This window comes from Paroedura picta, chromosome 14 (genome assembly GCF_049243985.1).
Source record: "Paroedura picta isolate Pp20150507F chromosome 14, Ppicta_v3.0, whole genome shotgun sequence".
Classification (NCBI taxonomy): Eukaryota; Metazoa; Chordata; class Lepidosauria; order Squamata; family Gekkonidae; genus Paroedura; species Paroedura picta.
In genome coordinates this window covers 39,398,650-39,418,581 of record NC_135382.1, presented here as the reverse complement: position 1 = coordinate 39,418,581, position 19,932 = coordinate 39,398,650, and the positions used below count along the sequence as shown (strand labels likewise).

At 43.1% G+C, this 19,932-nt stretch overlaps 1 protein-coding gene across 1 annotated transcript in view; it reads left to right on the top strand.

Moving 5' to 3' along the window:
* The window catches only part of ZCCHC14 (zinc finger CCHC-type containing 14), a 36,758-nt gene that overhangs the window by 10,696 nt on the left and 6,130 nt on the right, over positions 1–19,932 (top strand). Inside the window, exons 3-9 of the mRNA XM_077310300.1 lie at positions 11,845–11,918; positions 15,030–15,101; positions 15,338–15,447; positions 16,655–16,749; positions 16,883–16,937; positions 17,401–17,683; positions 19,068–19,159. Of these exons, the coding sequence (XP_077166415.1) occupies positions 11,845–11,918; positions 15,030–15,101; positions 15,338–15,447; positions 16,655–16,749; positions 16,883–16,937; positions 17,401–17,683; positions 19,068–19,159 (781 nt within the window). The remainder of the gene's footprint in view (positions 1–11,844; positions 11,919–15,029; positions 15,102–15,337; positions 15,448–16,654; positions 16,750–16,882; positions 16,938–17,400; positions 17,684–19,067; positions 19,160–19,932) is intronic.

Below are 19,932 nucleotides of genomic sequence, written 5' to 3'. Positions count from 1 at the left end.
GTCTGCTATTCTAAAACATATGCCTCTTAACCTGTTTTTTTGTCTGCGGAAATAAGATATAAATGTTCTGAATAAACTCCTGTGCCAATTACTTCCTAGATAGGCTTCCCCCTTTAACTCATAGAATCATAGAATCATAGAGTTGGAAGGGACCTCATGGGTCATCTAGTCCAACCCCCTGCACTATGAAGGACTCAACTGCCTAGTACTCTTTCTTGCTGTTTTCCTACACGGCGTACTTTTACCACGGGAAATATATAAGGAGCAGAAGTGACTGATTACACAGAATGAAATGCATTGAGGGAAGGGGAGACACTGATTGTGGAGGTCTTGAGTTGATTTGGCAATGCTAGTACGGGAGCGCAAACCTGCCAGTCAGCAATTGGGAAAGTACTGCTTTTTTATTCCAACTTGAAAGTCAAGGTTTGTTCTGTATAACTGAAGTTATACTGTACTTCAGAAGCATGGGGTCATGGAGTAAAAGAGGTCCAAAGCCAGGTTGGTTCTGGAAGGCACAGGGCTGTGTGAATTGATAACTGTTCTCCTGTATAAAGGCCCCTGAGGTTAAACTTACCATTACGTTAAGTTAGTTAATGACTAGGCACGAGCTGTATTACCGGTCTCCCCAACTGGGATAATCTTTTTTATAATACACTTAGATAGATTAGAACCAGAATAAGCATCATTGCTTTCTCTAAACCAGTAACTTCCTCAACAACAGCACAAAACCCCAAGCCAGGCCAAGTAGAAACGGTAGAGCTGCTTTCCGTCCTGCCTGCCTTGCGTTATGCTCCTTAGGAAAGACCATTGATTTATTGCATTACCTCACTTCACTGAGTGGATCCATTTCATCAGTGTATCATGCCTGTGCTATTTTTAACATAAACTTGAAGGGCCAGCACTGATGAAATTACATTATTTACATGCACAGTTGAAAGGCAGTCATATAAATCATAAAGAAAATTTCAAGAGCCTTTCTGATTTTCTATTTTTTTATTTATTCAGAAAGTACAAAAATTGCCCATTTTGTAGAACTACTATTTTGAAATACATTAAGCTGCTATGCGTAAAAATAAAAATCTTATCTTGTTCTAACAACTTCCATGAAAAAAACAGTTTTTTGACAGGTCCACTACATATGGTAAAATGATGTATTTGTATCCTGGCATTTCCAACATTTCCCATTATAATCCTTGGTAACTCTCACTATATCTCTAGGAGCCATCTAGAGCACATTTTATACCAATTTTCTGTTAACATTTAACATTCAGTAAATTTCAGCTCATTAACCCACACAGCAAAGAGACTGTGTTTGTGTTTTGCTCCTGGACAGTCCAATACAGCACTGGCACAGGGTCACCTAGATAGCATGTAGGCAGGTGTTCCTCGTAGGGAGGTAATATTGGCTTAGGACAGGTTTTCTGCGAAATGGGTACTGAATGGTCTGTGGAAGAGATGTTACTGGCATTCATCTTCCTTTCACCTTGAACCTGGCCTTATAATTGTTTGCTATTTAAAGTTCTTGGGAAGAGGTCCTGGCAAGGGAAAGACCAGAGAGCTGGAATCTGACGTGATTTGGCATCCTTTTGAGTGCTGGATGGTAGTAGTTAGGACTGACATTCAAAGTAGTCAATTTAACCATTAGGAGACCATCTTGAGGCAGTTGGGCAGCTTTGCTTTGAAGGAAAAGGTGGTTTATTCTTTCAGGCTGTTGATTGGCCACAAATACTTACGGATAGATGAGCCAGCAAATAAATTTGTGAGCTACCAACTTACGTTGACTTCCTTGCTGATGTGTGGGATTCTAATTCTTGGAAGCTTTAATGAAACAAGGAACAAAGATACCTTAGTCCAGGGGTAGTCAACCTGTGGTCCTCCAGATGTTCATGGACTACAATTCCCATGAGCCCCTGCCAGTGTTTGCTGGTAGGGGCTCATGGGAATTGTGGTCCATGAACATCTGGAGGACCACAGGTTGACTACCCCTGATTGGCTGTTCTGACTGTAAATCCTGCATCTTTTTCCTTGCACTTTTTATCTGGAGCAGAAGTGAGTGATGAATCCTTTTTGCTAAGCACAGTTTGTTTATGCAGGGGTTCAAATAAGTTAAAAGTGTACTTTTAAGAAGAAATGTAAAAGAATCCTAAAAAAGTGAAACAAAACGCTTCAGCAGACAAAAGTTCAGGGATACTCCACTGTTATTTGTTGAGTGTTTTAAATATCTTCTCTCATCTCAAAGCTTAAAACAACACTCATGTAATACTACATTTTACCTAACTGGAATTTACTGTAACAGTTAATAAATTATCTTCTGTAAGAGCTCCAAAGGGAAAGGTCTTGCAACACTTCTCAGTCTTGCCAGAGTTCATGAGCAAGACTTTCTTTGGATACTCATGTGAGCACTACCATGTTTAAATAGATTCCTTGTATTTGCATTGATATTCTTGCTCTTAATGTAGAATGTAGTGAGGGATTCCAGGGTGTCCCCTGAATGCATCCCTAACACCACCATCCTCCTGACCCCCAGGCAAAGGGGCACACGCCTCTTCTCATTACCTTAATGTGTCTCCTGTGCCGTCTTGTTTCTGGAGTTATCCGGCTCCAGCTAGAGACAGAGATATTACTCTGCATGCAGCTTTTTCAGCCTGCCATCCGATCTCCCATTCCATCACCAGACAGTTGTCCAAGGCATGCTGCCCCAGCAGCTGCTCATACATTGTAATCCCACTGAAACATTCCCAGGTATGCTTCCATGTGGTATCTGAGGCTTGCGTACAGACCTATGCCACCCCTGCTTCAGGTCCTGAACTGATGAATTCTGTCAAGGCCAGTCTGTGAAATAAGCACTTGCTTGCTGCTTCCTTCATGAATTGGCTCAGTCTTCTTTTAAAGCCATCTCAGACAATGGCTGTCACTGCACCCTTTGGCTGGTTGTCTTTGGGCTGGACTGCACGTGCAAGTGGTGCGTGCGCATGCGTGGGCATTATTTGGTTCCCCATGGGGTGCAGGAATCCCCGCGCATAAACACTATACATCAAGCTGAACAGAGGCTCTTTTGTTTAAAAGATCTGGATTTGTGGGAGAATTTTCCAAATTACATTATGTTGGCAGAAGAAGGCAAATATGCCATGGGCAAGGAGTACAATCTTCTGTGCCTCGTATCCCACATTTAGTTCACCTAAGCATAATTGGAGTGCCGCACAACTGCCCTGACTATAGACGGCCTATATTTACGTATGCGGGGTTGAAAATACTATATCCCACATCATTGTTTTGTTAGACACCCGTCATTTCTGATTTCCCCATTCATAACCTCAATCATAGAACTCTGCAATGTTGTGCACAGTGGCCTCTTTTCTTTTCTTGCACTGATCAGCCCCAGGCATCCTGGCATCCTTAGTCACAGGTGTCCCTTGTGTGTACAGTGTTTATGGCATTCTTGAGGTGGGTTATCATCTAGAACTGTTAATTGCATCCTGGATTCTGGCCCCTCTAGGTGACTGGATGTATGCAAATGACAAGAGATGGCTGTTAACCACAAACAATCCACAGTTGTGATTTCTCTCTTTCCCCATCCCATAGAGAAGTTCTTTGCTATATGATTTGGGTAAATCTTGCAGGCCTACATGTGCTTCTAGGCTTTGAGCAACAATGACAGCAAAACTGTCTTTGTGGGAGAAGTATGCAAAATATTATTTTCATAGTTAGCCATAATCTTTCTGGTTGCAGCTTGCTCTGCCAAAGGTTTCATTTCTAAACTTGACCGCTATCCAAAATAACAAAGTTTGAATCCAGTGGCACCTTTAAGACCAACATTTTATTCAGGGTATAAGGTTTCATGTATACTCATTCCTCAGATAGGTACTTCAGAAAAAGTGTGCATCTCACAAAAACTTATTACTAAACATTATAACATTGAAGTTGCAGCCAACTCACGCCCTACCTGATTGGTGCCCCCTTGGGGTGTGCTGTCAGTAGGATGAGAGCACTCTGCCGATGAGGGCCAAAGTTCAAATTGGATGCAGCCAATTCTCTCACTAACTGATTGGCCCTCCCCAGGAGTGTGCCACCAATAGGGAGAGAGCATTCTGCCAACTAGAATCAATCAGTTTAAATTGCACGGCCAATGAGGGCCAATCAATTCAAATTGCATGCAGCCTGCTAACTTGCTGCCCGATTGGCCCTCCCCAGGAATGTGCCACCAATAGGGAGAGAGTACTCTGCCAATGAGAGCTAATCACTTCAAATTGCATGCAGCTGGCTCACTTGCTACCTGATTGGCCCTCCCTGGGGTTGTGCTGCCAATAGGGAGAGAGAACTCTGTCAATGAAGGACAATCAATTCAAATTGCACTTTTCCAATGAGGGCTAATCACCGGGCTTATCTGTCCTTTTTCTGCTTCTTGCCAAGTGGAAGAGGTGCTTGCCACTCTGAAAGGCCCTGCTGCTGGTAAGTGGCTCCATCCTCCATCTCCCCCAGGGAAGGAAGCCAGCTGCTACCTTTGCCTCCTGTGTCTGCTACTCTTTAACCACTTCACTGCATTGGATCTCATGGTGGAGCAGGGGGAAGGCCAGAACTCGGGAAGGTCACAGTGCAGGTGTATGTGCTAGCACCTGTTGTATTTCTGGGTGCAACAGGCTTTGCCTCTAATACCCAGAATGTTGGTCTTAAAGGTGCCACTGAGCTCAAACTTTGTTTTGGTGCTTCAGACCAACACAGCTACCAACCTGACACTATCCAGAATGTCTTTTTAAAAAACTGAACTACTGTACATATTTTTGTTTGAAACCTTTTAAAAAACTTTTTAAAGACACTGAAAACTTGTTAAAGGTGCTTGCTTAGGCCTCCCTTTTCAGCTGTTGTTTGATCTCTTTTTAACCATACACCACCTTTCTGCATATATTTCATAGCTCTAGTTTAGTGTGTCTGTAGTAAACCTTTGAACATGTTGAACTGAATAGTCAGCAAGTTGTTCTTATTGATAATGCATTGCATATATTGTTCTCACATTAGTCTAAAATCTGCTTTTTAAAAAAGACCTTTTTGTAGAACAAACAGGCCATGTTGTTATACTGCTAGCATGAGACACAGGACTATTATTCAGGACTCTCAGTAAGAAATTTCGTATCTTTAGTATCTAGCATCAAAACATTGTATGTTTTATTCAGCTGTTTTAGGCAAAAAGAATATTAATCTAGTTTTTAGGGTTTCCTGTTCCAGATATGAGTCATTCCCATGTTATATGGCAGGGCTTCTCCCCCCACCCCCTTCAGTATACTAATAAAGTTCTGGAATAGTTATTAACCGGGACTTTGTGGCTAACCAAAATGCTGACTACTCTGTTCTGTGGTCATTGAATTCATACTCTTGTTTTTATTTTTTACCTTTTTTTAAGGATGAAAGGAAATGAAACCAATCTAGATCCTATTTTTGGAAGCACATGAAAGTGTTGTTCACAGTCTGAAAATAAAATGATTGAAGTTGGGGAGATAAAGGGAAATAATCAAGAAAATACGAGTGGGAAGCGGGAAGCCCATCTTAAAATGCTGAAATTTCCATATGCTTCCCCTCTAAGTGTTGTTATCATTCTGTTAAAAACAAAGTGTTCTAATGGGTCCAGAGGTGTCGTTTTGTGAGAAGGGGGACGCTTTTGCCTCCCGCCCACTCTACAAGTACCTGCTCAGCGGCAACTCCTCAACATTCCCTTCTCTGGCTTCCTTCGCTGTTGCTGTTCCTGCTGTATCTTACCATGCTTTCTAGAATTCGATTCTTTTTCCTTGTTGACTATATTTATAGCCTGTCTTTTTCACTTGGATTAATTCCTTGGATTAACAGTCCGCACAAAGACAGCTAATAAGAGCGGTGCAGCCCGAAACAATCAGTAAAGGAGATAGCCGGCAATCGGTGTACTACGACTAGAATGCTCTGAACGAAAGTAAATAACAGTAGGACAATGAGCCACGGTGCTGAACTTTTTTGTTTCTTTCCCTAAATCTGCTTCAGAGGAACCTGCTTGCATTGCAGTCTACTTAGCAGGGCAGGTGCTATGTTAAAAACTTGGCCATTGAGCTATGCAACATATTTGCGATAGCAGCACCCCCCTCATGAGAGCAAGGAGCTCTGTGCAAACTCTCATCTGGACTTCTGGCTTTCTCTTCCTACGTTCTGCTCAGCAGGCAGCAGCGTTGCTTCTCAACTCTGCACATGGTCAGCGATTGTTAAGCATCGAGTGCCCTTCCCATCAGCCTTCCACGTCAAAGCAAATGCCCCTTCTGCCACATGAAGCTTTCTTGCTGTTGCCCCAATTGCCTCTCAAATTACTTCTGTGCATGGAGAAAACGGACCTGTATTCTTGCAGGAGTTGGAGCTTCAAAAACCAGTTGTGTGAGAGTAACGATGTTGTGCAGGTGGCCTCTAATTCTCTAAGGAGTAATTTTTAAAAATCCTCTCCAGTAGTTTTGCTTTAAATGGAACAGTTGTCGTTCCATGTTCTCATCCCCAATGCAATTGGCATAATTCACGGGCTTCTGAAACTCAAGCAATTATTGTGATGGTCTTTTCAGATTCTTAGTCTATCCTTGAGAAACTCATAAGTCATGGGGGCAGGGAGGGGAAGCAAAGCAGAACAGCCAGAGTTTTTTTTCCAGAGAGCTTTGAAACTCTGCCGCTATTTCAACTGTACCCCACAAGTAAATATTTAAGAAGTATCCAGAGAAGGGTTAGCATTGACCATAGGAACACCAATCAAAGAATCTGAAGGATTTTGCAACCCCTTGAGTGTGTTTCTGGAAAATTGGACAGTTTGGCTTGAGTGGCTGCATTTTAATCCATATCTTCAATTTTCCCATAAGGAAAATTGTCAAGGACATTCTTGTCAAGGACATTCCTCAGTTTTGCCAAAGAGAGTCTATTTATAGGCCTCCTTCCTCACCTGGTTCTGCAACATCTCTGAGGAGACGGGATCGCTTTTCCTTTGGAATGGTGCTCAGGGCTCTTTGTGGAGGGAGTTAATGTGTGTCAGAAGAATCCTGTGTCATTTGCATGCTGAGCATTAAATGGAGTAAAGTTTAAGTCTAAAGGTTTCTGTGTCATCACTTAATATTTAATGATTTAGAACATAGGTGGTTGTGTGATAGAAAGCTCCTTGGAGCATTTATATAAGGGGGGGGACAGGTTCTGTCCTGTGGGTATTCTTTTTCAGGTGGACTGTTCTCTGAGGCTTTGTGGATGGCTTAGTTATTATATTAGCTATATTGCTTAGCTCAGAGAAGCATTTGCTATAGAGCATGTCTGTTTTGTTTGAAACTTTTCTATGCTTCCTTTCCTTAACATTTTGCTCAGGATGGTTCACAGGAAAAATCTAAAATATAGTCATAATAGCAAATTTAAAACAGATGGAACTCAGAACTAAAAACGTTTTGTCATTCTGGAAGATTTTGAGTACAATAGTCTTTAGCCTTCGCTGGGAGGCCTGTAGTGAGGGACCCAAACACCTATCCAGGTGCTTAGTGATGGCTTCTGGTAAGGTCTTCCATTGGTGAGTGGAAGCAATCCTTCAGGTACTTTGGACCCTGACTAGTTAGGTGAAAAAGATGCTGAACTTTGTATCTGGAAACAAATAAGTTTAGTATAGAATTGGAGTCATGCGCTCACTTTAGTGGGCCCCAGTTAACATTCCAGTTGCTGCTTTCTGTGCCAGGTTAAAGTTCCTGGGTAGTCTTCAAAGGCAGCCCATGCAGAACACATTTCAACATGCCAGACTGGATGTGAAAAAGGCATGTGTGGCTATAGACCTGTCTTTTCTAGAAGACAGTGTGTCTGCTGGTGGCAAACTATCCCAAGCTGGTCACTCCTGGCTCCACCCCATGCCACTTGGCTGTGGATGGACATGGGAGACTCCAGTGGCTAGCTAGAATCCTCTCCCCATAGCAGACTAGGGACTGTTTATGTTCTGTTAATGTTTAGTTACCTTTGGACTAAGTCCCATGCATCCAGGACAGTAGGCATATGCTGTTCTCTTTGGCCCTGTTCGGAAGGCTTTTTCTTTTTTCAGATGCATCTGCCTACTTGACATGTCCTCTTAATATATAAAAGCTCCTTCCTTATTTGCGGGTGGCTGAACTGAAAGTCACAGGTACATTAGCTTGTGAAGGACAGCAATACATTTTTGCTCCTTTCTTGTCTGTCAGATGCTGCATGGGAGCCTTGAGCTGCCCACTGAACCAGGCCTCGACTGTTTCATGTTGAGGCTACTTTGCTTGACCCCCCTGAGCAAGGGGCTGGCTGGTGTTTCTGTTATTTTGCATTGGACTGGTGTCTTAATAGTGAAGCATTGGTTAATGTCCAGCCAGCAATGTGGGTCTCTTGGGAAAGTATAAGTCTTGTTAACAAAACTTAACCATAGTTTCTGAGGGTTGCTGTGTCGGTCTGCAGCATAAAAGTTAGATTTGAATCTAGTCGCGCATTAGAGAACAACAAAGTCTTGGAGGTATGAGCTTTGGAGAGTCAAAGCTCCCTTTGTCAGATAATATTAGCAAAAGGAGTCAAACACACCATGTACAAGCCTGGCCCATTTCATGTGCTGGATTTGTCTTAACTTCACATCCCAGCGTTGTTGTGCTACACAAGCATCAGCTATAGATAAACAGACTGTATGTCTGCAGGGTGGAAATTTTTCCATGGAACAGGAGAGCATCAGGAAACTCCACAGTTTGAAAAGTTGTCTGCTCCACATCCCTGTCTGTAGCACTTATAAGTTGTTATGGTTGCATCAGCCAAGTTGCTGTAATGATTAGGAGTGCGGACTTCTAATCTGGCGATCCAGGTTTGATTCCGTGTTCCCCCACATGCAACTAGCTGGGTGACCTTGGGCTCACCACGGCACTGATAAAGCTGTTCTGACTGAGCAATGATATTAGGGCTCTCTTAGCCTCACAGGGTGCCTGTTGTGGGGAGAGGAAGGAAAGGCGACTGTAAGCTGCTTTGAAACTCCTTTGGGTGGAGAAAAGGAGAATATAAGAACCAACTCTTCTTCTTCAGTAATATTAGGGCTCTCTCAGCCTCCCCTCCCTCACAGGATGTCTGTTGTGGGGAGAGGAAAGGGAAGGCGAATGAAAGCCACTTTTAGACTCCTTTGGGTAGAGAAAAGCGGAATCTAAGAACCAACTCTTCTTTTTCTTCTTCAGGGCACTCACGCTCAGTTGCCTACTTTGAAGGACCTCTTGATTAGATAGAAGAAAGGGTCTTCTCCTCCATTAGGCTTTCGTTGTAGAGGGTGGTGCAATTTCTTCCTCTGCTGAAGAAGAGCTATAAAGCGGTGTTGTTTGCCCGGCTTTCAAATAGGGGCTGATTTATAACTTCTGGAAGTTGAGGGATTCCGGGTTTTATTACAAGATAGTGTATTTTTATGGTGTTGCTTATAGTCTATAAGCTTGTTGATAGGGAAAGTTGGAATAAAATACATTAAGTAAATTTACTCTAGGCTTGCTTTCTGTAGATTACAATGCTGCCGGCTATGTTTTTTTCTTTAAAACTAAAACAAAGCCCCTGCTTTTGCTGAGCATCTAAACATGCCAGTGAACCCTTATGGGCTCAGCCTCTGTTTAGGGCTTAGAGAAAGATAAATATCTGTGGTAACATGAAAGAATTCGATGCCACTGGATGTTACTGAAGTGGAGTTCTCATTTTACTGCCATAATTTTGTCTGCTTGGAGACTGCTTTAGTGACAGCTGTGTGGATTTGGCCAGTCTTTGTGTATAGATCAGATCAACAAAAAGGGGATTTCCATTTCTGGGACTTTAGAATGTGGTATTTACCAGGCAGGAAGAAATAGTGTGTTATGGAGAGAGAAAAAAAGAACCAGAGAGAGGGAGAGAGCCTTAAGACAGCACATGCTTTTAAAAAAGCAAATTGTGCATTATCCAAGAGGTTAATATTCATTGTGCAAACATGAGTAATTTTAAGCACAGCTATTGGTTTTGCCTGCTGGCATGTTTGCTGCATGTTAAGAATTCTTGCATTTAAGTAAGGTGCCATTTAGTGGTGCTTCCATTTTTAAAGCTGAGTGTTTTGCATATGTTCAAAGCCTTTAGAATAGTTTTTTTGTCTGTGTTACTCAGCTTGCCTTTTTTCTTCCCCTAATGACCATTTCAATATGCCTCAGTTGTAAAGGGGGTTACCCATGAGTAAGAGCTGGTTAGATCAGTGCTTTGACAGGCTGTGTAGGTCTTCGAATGTTCCTGCAAAAGGGAACAATCCGTTGTGAGTGATGTTTCCTTTTTGGAAGGTCTGCTTGGAACATTTCGGGGCTGAGTTTCAGTGCCAACGCTGGGCTGAGTGTTTTCAAAACCATTTACAACTCAGCCCCCTCTGCTGCAGGGTGCTCACAATTCTAGTGGGATACCAACTGTGCTTTAAAGTAGCTTTTTGCCATTATTAGCCATGATTAATAATGGCTTTCTGTTCCAAGCTCTAAACAATTCCTCAGATTTTTTTCCTTTTTGGTACCTTTGTGAAGTTCTAGACTACTCTTTTATAAGTATCTTAGCCCAGTTCTGGTTATGATTTAATTCCATAGATGCCTGGCAGTTCTATCAAGATCCAGTTGTAGCTGTCTATTTGGCCATGCTTCCATTAGAGGCTTCCTTTCCGGCTAGCTGCCATTTCAGAAAAGAACACTGCATAAGAGTTTATACTGAGATGGGGTGGGGGGCAACTCCTTAGCTTACAAGTCATTCATGGAGTTCTGAAAGAACCACCAGGTCATCTCAGGTCTCATTGACAGGCCCCTTTGAGTTAAGACGGCAATTTCCTGTGCCTGGTAGTACAAGAAAATACGTGAATCTTTTCACACATGGTAGAGGAAAAGGGCAATAGCCACCACTGGGTAATGTATGTTCAAGTGTCCCCTTTTACTTTTTGACAGCTGTACGCTTCTATCTTGGCTTTTTAAAATTCGCAAGACTGCTTAGCTGGTGCTCTGCACCTGCATGACAATGGAAGAGCATACACTGCTTGGTAATTACTTAATTCTTCAGAGGAAAAGGCAAGAAATCCCCAAAGAAGCCGATTAAGAAACTGTGAACCAGGAAATGCCTCTTTCCACTATCATCTGAAATTAAAGCTGGTGGTTCAGTCGTACGCATCTGATTACTCAGAATTGCTGAAAGATACTGTTGGGTGGCAAAGATGGTATAAAACTATTTAAAAATCTTGTCTTCTATTCCCTTTCTGTGAAACCCCATTCCTCATGGTGGGATGGGGGAATCCCCCCAAGTACAGTTGTATGGAATGGCCAAAAACATTTCCATATAATCTGTAATGGTGCTGTGGAGCTGGTAGAGGTTTTCCAGCAAGTTGCCACCAATACTTTAATTCTTGCAGAACCCATGATCCACCAGTGTAGGCTTTTGGAATAGTCAAAGGGTTATGGTTGGGGGAGAACGGGTTGAATCCAATCCAGTGCAGTTTAGGAGCTCTCAGAAAGTCCAGCGTTGCTGCTGTTTTGTGTCCAGGACATGGTTCCTAGCAATGTGTGCCATGTCCAGCCTTTGGGTCTATATAATATGAATTCTGAAAGGAGATAAGTAGCCCTGCAAGGAGGGGTTGGATTTTATTGCTGGTGCGGCCTTATCCTCCTAGTTAGCTGCTTCTAAGCCTTTGTTAACTGCCTTTGGAGGCATGCTTGGTTTGACGCCACCAAATGCACTCTGGATCAAATGCAGCATAGAATTGCAGGGCTTTCACTGCAATTGCTGCTGCACCTCTAAGGGAATAGTGCTGTGCAATTGATATGCTGTTTGCCTGTGGGCATGTAACACATCTTGTTCTTCTGTTTCTAACAGTGAGTGTTGAAAAAGTGGAACTAAAGGGATTATTGCACACGAAGAACGATAGGAGCCTGGAATATTCCTTTGAGGTGAGTTGCAGGGATTTCCAGTGTGTGGGGGATAGGGGATACCTATATCTGCCTCCTAAATACTTTGTCATAACATGTGGGAAATCTGCACGTGACTTTTCCCCCAAAACAAGTTGTAGTGTCTGCTTCGGTTTCATGCCCAGTTCACCAGAGCCTTGGCAGCCTTTCAGAAAGTTGTTCCTCTTTTTAAACCGTTGATGTCATTTACTGTCATGGCGCTGATATACTTGTGAATACTAATGTGATTTGTATTGAAATTGTGTTGAAAGAGCAATACCTACCCCTTGGCTTGTGTGTCCAAGAAAGCGGTTAAAGTAGATTATAGGATTTTGTGTTCCGTCCCAACTTTTTTGAGACTGTGAGTGCCTATTGAATTGTGACATAGTGGTGGGTGCAGCTTTATAATGGCTGTTTCAGGAGGCAGAGCCCACCACAAAATGTCAGGCAGTGAGGTTATGTCTGACTCTAATAGTAACTCTTCAAGATTCTAGGTGGGCATTCTGTAACAGGATGCCTTTTTAAACAGAACATATTGTTTTTAAATATTTTCTTGCTTCCATATAGCTCACCTTCAGTCCCACAGCGAAGATCCTTGTGTAGCAGCAACGGCTGCCACCAAAGAATTATTTTAAAAAAATAAACTGCACAGAGCCAATCAGATGTTGGGCAAAAACCCTAGCTGGCCTGACTACATTCTACAAACACATGGTGGGGTTACTAGAAAAGGTGCCAGCGGGCATTGTGCCATCCCTGGGCACCCTGTTTGGGACATAGAAGCTATACCTTTGGGGAGACTGTGAAGGTAATAGTTTTCTGCGGTTCTAGGACTGCAAGTTTGGCTCTTCAAAGTATGTCTCATTAGTTTGGATAAAATGTGCAAAAGCAGGAAAAACAGGACATCTGTGGAGGTACTAAATGGCTTCCTTAATATTCTTTCAAATGTACTAGATACAGTTTGTTTTCAGTGTAAGCTACAGCTGCAAAATGTGGCTTTATTTCTTAGTGCTGCTCACATGGGATGAGGGATGAGGCCTTTCTGTGACCTTGGATTGTCCGATATAGAAGCAGCCCTTGTCCATCAGTGTGCTTCTCCAACTATTAACTTGGCTTAATGCATAGAGTTGGCTGCTTTTGTTGACTGCCTTGCAGCAGCATTGCAGTAGAGGGCTGTGCACATGATCATCTTTCTCAGCAGAATTCCACATGACTGACATATGGAGGTTGTGTTCGCATGATAATGGGAGCTGCAGCCACAGGTGCTGTGGGCAAATTGTGAATTGATTCTGTTGAATATTCCTATGGATTTAGATGTGCATCAGTCTTCAGTGCACTGCATTTCCCCTTGACATGTGATTTCCAGTGTCTGGAAGTACAAGCAGAGTTTGATTTAACTGAACTGTAGTTCTTGAGGTGTTGGAGGTATATTTCTGCAAGTCATGGTCGTTCTTCCCATTTCATCATTCACTTCTGATTTGAGTGGGAAGAAAAATGATCAACGAAGTCAGAAACAGAGCTAGAAACTGCCTGCCTGCTTTGTTTCTTGGTTTCGAAGTAACAGGGAAGAGGAAATTCCTCAATTACGTAATGTATTTTTAAACTCCCTCCTCTCACCAATACTTTTGGCAGCATGGTCAGTGCTGTGAAAAAGTGTGTTTCTGGTTGTCATTGATACCAGTGTCATGTGGAAATATTGCTTCCTCTCCCCAACTCCTTTTTATTAAGCGTAAATGCAGTCTTCTCCCATAAATTCCAAAATTTAAAAAAAGCTAGGGTCCAGATTAAAACAGCCTTCATAAAACTTATAGAAGGCAAGTTTGTAGTGGTCAAAGAGCGTCAGGTTTGATTCCTCACTCCTTCTCCACATGCAGCCAACTGGATGACCTTGGACCAGTCACCGTTTTCTCAGAGCGCTCTCAGCCCCACCCACCTCACAGGGTGCCAGTTGTGGGGAGGGGGAGAGAAGGTGATTGGAAGTTGTTTGAGACTCCTTTGGGAAGTAAAAAGCAGGGTACCAAATCCAGCAGCTCTGCCACTGAATGTCCTGGAACCCTGCTCGTGCTGAACAGGGGGCCCTAGTAAATAATGAGGTATGAATCAAGAGCCTGCAGTTGGAGGGTGGAATCAGCAAAAATCCACCTCCCAAGAACATTCCGTCACCATGGAATGGCACCTTTTGATCCAGCCCATGATAATGTTCAAATGCTGGATAATCTCTTCTCTTGCACATTGTATTGTACTGAGATTCATTTACAGTTTGGTCAACCACGTACTTGTGATAAAAGCAACTTGTAACTTATTGAAAGTGCAGAAAAAAGAAAGCAGATGCTCTTGGCTTTAGTGTGTTTTGCACAAATCAGCAAAGTCACTTGCTTTGGTCTTTTATAGACTAGCTGATGTGATTTGCAGGATCTATGTGGCATTGTGCGGTCCAAGCAGCCTCTAATAGATTTGGTCTGTTTACTGAGAGTTTTGTTGGTGCCACTTCAGTGTGTAGAACACAAGGAAACTAAAAAGTGTAGCCACCATTTAAAATACTCAGTGGTTGTAATTTTAGAAACTCCCTGCAACATTTGTCTTGTTTCTTTCTTCTTCATTTTTCCAGATGTCCTGTTGCATTGTTTAGAGTTTGTGACAAGTGTTTGGAAAGCACTGTGGTGTGATCCCCTCTAAGGATCCCCTGTACCAAGGATTTGTTTAATGTGACAGTAGGGGAGGGGAAAAAGTTACTTCTGTTGCACTGCTGGATATGGGGCAGTCTTGCAGAATAGCAGTCTGTCCCTCCAGCTGATTGACAGCAGAAGTCTCCAGGTGAGGGTTTCAGCCGGAGCAGGCTCTTTCCTGGCACCCAGTCCCTGAAACTCTTAGCAGAAGACAACAGTGGCTGGATGGGACCCTCTAGCACACAAACATGAGCTCCACGACTGAGCCATAGCCCTTCCCTGAGACCACCTTTGGGAGAAGGCTGAGAACAGCGTGTTTTGGAATGAACTGCAGCACTCAAATCCTTTTCCTCACATAGTGAGAGGACATTACTGAAAATCCATATTCACAAAACCAGCTCCAGATGTTCATGATGCAGTGTATTAAAATAGCTCTTCTTGTTTCCTTAAGGTATTCTGGTCTGATTCTTCAGTGACATTGGTAACAAAGTCTTCTGCAGAAGTGACTGAATTTGTTTCAAAGGTAAAAATAATAAAGAGGTGATGTTCCTTGAATGCAGTTTTTGTGTAAGTGATTTTTAAAAACCTTCTGATCCAGTTGGGAGGAGATGGATTCCATGTGTACAGTGTACAGCTGCAAGGTCTTTCTTCTAGATAAATGGTGTCCCCGTAATAAGTGTGTAATCATTGCCTCTTCTTTCCTTTTTACCCTATTCAGTCTCTGCCTTTCATCGTCACCTCTGATTTCTTCTCTCTTAGTTATGTCAGCTGTATCCAGAAGAAAATTTGGAGAAATTCATTCCTTGCCTAGCCAGTCCTGATTCCTTTTACTTGGAAAGAAACCACATGGACCGAGAATCAGACCTTAGGTATGCCTGCAAGCTTTTAGAAACCTACCCCTGCCAAATAAGTGGCAAGAGGAAGTGGAATGTTTTAGCCAAATATGACATTTTACTTGTTTTGTTATTCATCACAGACCCCAATCGACTGTGTTTTGGCCCCTGGGAATAACATGACCCAGCGTTCTCTCGACTAATCCCTGGCCCTAGCAGCCGTCACTGTCTTTGTCTTGCTGAGTAATCCCTAACAGTTGTTGTGCAGCCCCTTTGGGCTCCTTGTGGTCTTGTTCATTGTAAGGCTGGCACTTTGAAGGCCATAGTAGCCAAAGTAACAATAGGGAAGGTTTCCTTGCCAGAAACATAGAATATGGAAACATGGAATCACATTGTCCAGAAAAACAGGTTGTAGCTTATAATGCAGAAGCTGTAGCCTGTCTCAAGGACTAGTCTGTGCCTTTTAAGACCCCTGCTGGACATATCATCTGGGCCCTTAAGAACTGTTAAGTCTGACCTAGTAAACCATTTCTTCTGGCAGGAGTCAGGCCATGGTCTCAAGAAGCCAAGTTCAAAGTTTTTCATCAGCTTTCACTAGAATTGGCAGATCCGTGTAATTGGTTTGCCATGCCTGCTGCAGGTTACCAAACCAAATAATAGACTAAGAATTAGGTAATTCCTTATTAGAATTTCATATGGATAGGACTAATGGGATGGAAAAAACCATTTGGAGCTTTGCCCCTCACTGACTTACTGATGTTTGAAAATGAAAAGTTTCTGGGATTGCAGGACCAGTTATAATTGGTCCACCTTTGCTGGATCAGCAGCTGTATCCATACAGCATCTGTTGTTTTGTGACAAAAATATCATCCAGACTGAATTGAGAACATGTTTTGAGACGCCAACTGCAGCAGCACCTCCATATGCCATGTTTATGATTTTCACATTTCCCTGCGTGCTCATGTTCTCTGGTGCGCGAAAGTGTCAGATTCGTGTTGACTGCTTTATGTGCTACACTGGGGTTCTTGTGGCATGTACATGCAGTTTAAAAAGTTACAGTCACTCTTGTAAGAGCCAGCAGTGTTGGAGCACTTAGTTACTGCTCTCATAATGCGTGAAGTAACTCTTTTGTTCATCTCTAAGTGTGCTGAAATATCTGTTCTGGGATTTTTCACCTAACCCTGACTTGATTGTTATGGTCCAAATGCAAAGAAAATATTACGTAGTTGAAATCATTTTTCAGGTATTTGGCATCATTACCATCCCATGTCTGGAAAAATGATCACGTCAAGAAATTTTTCAGCTCTTCATCTCACTCCCAACAACTTCAAAGTTCAAGTGAGTGCAAAGATTACCTTTTCTTCCCCACTTTCCAAAAGAACACACGTGCATGCACGCACTCACACACACTCGCTCATTGGCTTCAGTCAAGTCAATGCCTGTCCAAATTCCCAATCTCTTTATTTTTTAGGTCCCAGCAGCACTTCCCTTTATAAAGCAAGCACTACGTTGGGCGCTTCTGGAAGGTAAGATATGCTTGGTGCATGCATGGGGGGGATGTAGAGAAAGTTACAGAATGTCTTCAGTGGTGTGGTTGTATAACAAGGTTGCTCTGGTTGGGGAGTGCATGTGTGTCTGGTGGGGGGAAGGAAAACCATAATAAGTATGATGTTGAATGAACTGCAGATGACTGGTATTCACTATAGTGTCATAATTCTGTCACCCTTCTCTTTTCTTGCATCTCTTTGGCTAGGTGAGTAAATCTTAAATTTAGCAGTTAGGGCAAGTGTTGGTACTGTGGCTGCCAACATTCTGAACATTCACAGCTCCAGTGGGGCTTCAGACACATGTAACGCTGGATCCAGGGGAACTTATGGGGATGAAGCAATTCTGTTTCCTTAAGGTAACACGCCATAACTAACAGCGGATGTGGATTCAGCTAGTTTTGGCAAATGATAAAACGAACCATTCCTCTTTTTCCACTTGCAGACCTGTCTGTGGCGTAGCTGGCATCCAGTCTTCGCAGAACAACCTCCAGCATCACGTCCCGCATCCGAATGCTCCCCCTGTTGCACTCCCCCACTGCTCACATTCAGGTGGGGCTGGATCCTCGCTAGCCTGCCGCTCCCAGCTGGAGAACTCTTCACCTGTGTTAATGACGCCCAGTCCTCAGATCCCCCAGGCCCAGGAGCAAAACGGGATTTTGGACTGGTTGCGGAAGCTGCGCTTGCACAAGTACTACCCAGTTTTCAAACAGCTCACAATGGAGAAGGTAGAGTGCTGGCCTCACTAGGAAAAGGAATGGGGTTTCTTTGTCTTGTTGCGGGCATGGAAAGTGCCAACAGCAAGAAAGCCGTGTGTCTCAGAGTGGACGTGTTGATGCACTCTTTCTTCTAGCTCGGATTAATCCCTCGTTTGAAGTCCTCTGCTACAGTACCACTCCGTAAAACAGCCTGAATCCTCCCACGAACCATTTAGAGTTCTGTTTTTCATCTAGTGGCTTAAAAGAAGCTGGTTTGTGCAGCTAGCCTCCTTCTGTGCACTGCTGGCATTTCTCTTCCTGACTGATACCTCTTTTGCGGGGGGGGGGCAGGACTGAGTGTTAGAGCAGTGACTTGGCATGCATAATGTCCCAGGTTCAATCCCCCGTATCTCCAGTTAAAAAAGACCAGGCAGCAGGTGACGTGAAAGACCTCCACCTGAGACCTTGGAGAGCCACTGGCATTTGAGCAGACAAGACAACGCTGACCTTGGTGGACCAGTGGTCTGATTCAGCATAATTCATGTGTTCATGACTGACTTACACTGCAGTAGTTTTACAAGCTCCCAGATGGTGAAGGTGCACAGCTCTGGTTCCTGTAAAGCAGAGTCCCTTGTGTGGTCTGCAAAAACGTTCCAGTGACCACACTCGTGTTCTGTTCAGATGACTTAAGTGGCTTTATTCACAGTTATTCTCCAGCACGTTGGAAAGCTAATTGTCACTTAAGTCCATGGGGGTTTTTGAGGACAAAAATATCTGGAGTGCCCACTGTTGAATTAATTCTTTGCTGATTAACCCTCTTATCTCCCAAGTGGTGACAGACTGAATAAGTAATAAGTTGGGTTCTGTCTTTCTGATATTTTCCTTTACATTAAGAAGCAATAAACTAAAGCACTTAGGATTAGGAAGCAATAAAATTCACTTTCTCAGGTTTTTTTAGCATGTTAGTAAGTTGATTATGTATGGCAGGTGCAGATTTGGTTCTGCTGGGTGGTTCTGTATCATGGTGCCATTAACTCTGCTCTAGCAGCTTTATGTATTCTGTGATCATCCTTGAGGCAAGCGCTCCTTGCCTGTATTGGTAGCTGCTTGCCTAGTGTTTTCATTATGGCTTTTGTTTCAGCAAATGATGAACTATAGCCAATACTGCAGGGCATGCTAAGAATCTTTGTCTTGTCCTGGGCAATTCTCTCTCCTCTCCTGGTTATATCACTTGTTTTTCATAGTTCTGTCATCTTTGCAAAGGGCAGGGACAAACAGGTAAAACCCCATTGAGCATCATCAGCATTCTAGAATGGGTGGCCAACATTTACATAGTCATAAACTCTGTTTCATGCCCCTTTTTGAGGTGTTGGTATTGCCTAGCATAATATTTGTTTCTTTTTTCACGGACAAGTTCCTGAGCCTTACTGAAGAAGACCTGAATAAATTTGAATCCCTCACCATGGGTGCTAAGAAGAAGCTGAAGACCCAGCTGGAGCTGGAAAAGTAGGTGTTAAAACACATTGGGGAAATTACCTCTCTTTCTTGATTCTTCCCCACTCCAGGCTACAGCAGGATTCAGAAGGGCCTCTCTAGGGAAAGTAGTCTGAGGAAATTCTGGCACAAAAGCCCACCTTTCAGTTCTAGCAGACCTGCCAAGTATCAAGTCTTGTCCTCTGTTCCTCTTGTTGGTCTTCTCTATAGAGATAGAGCAGCACCTAAGTTATGATCTTTGGTCTGGGTTGGAGGCTAAATGCTAGTTGGGTCAAACACAAGGCTGTTGTAGCATCAGTAGCTCAAACCCTCTGTAGACTTGGAGCAATAAGTCAGGGATGGGAGATGAACTATGAGGCCTCCCCTTCCACAGTTCTATAGATAGCCAAAATAATCTTGCAGAGAACACTACCTTTGCAGAATTGGATCAGACTGCGTTGGAGCTGGATGAAGTAGAAAGGAAGTGTACCTTAAAAGTCCTTCAGCAGCTAAAGGAACTTCCGTGGGAATAGCCCTGATCCCTGATGTGCCAATGTGATGTAGCAGGTTTGAATTCATATTCTGCCATGGAAGCTGGCTGGGTGACCTTGGCCCGGTTGCAGGCTTCTAGTCTGATGTACATCAGAGGATCGTTGTGAGGATAAAACAGAGGAGAATGATGTAAGATACATCAGAAAAAGATGGTACAAGCGAATTAAATATGATACGATACGAAAACATTGCATATAGCCAAAGGCCATTACAAAACATAATTAAAACAATGTGGTACAAATACGAATAAAACA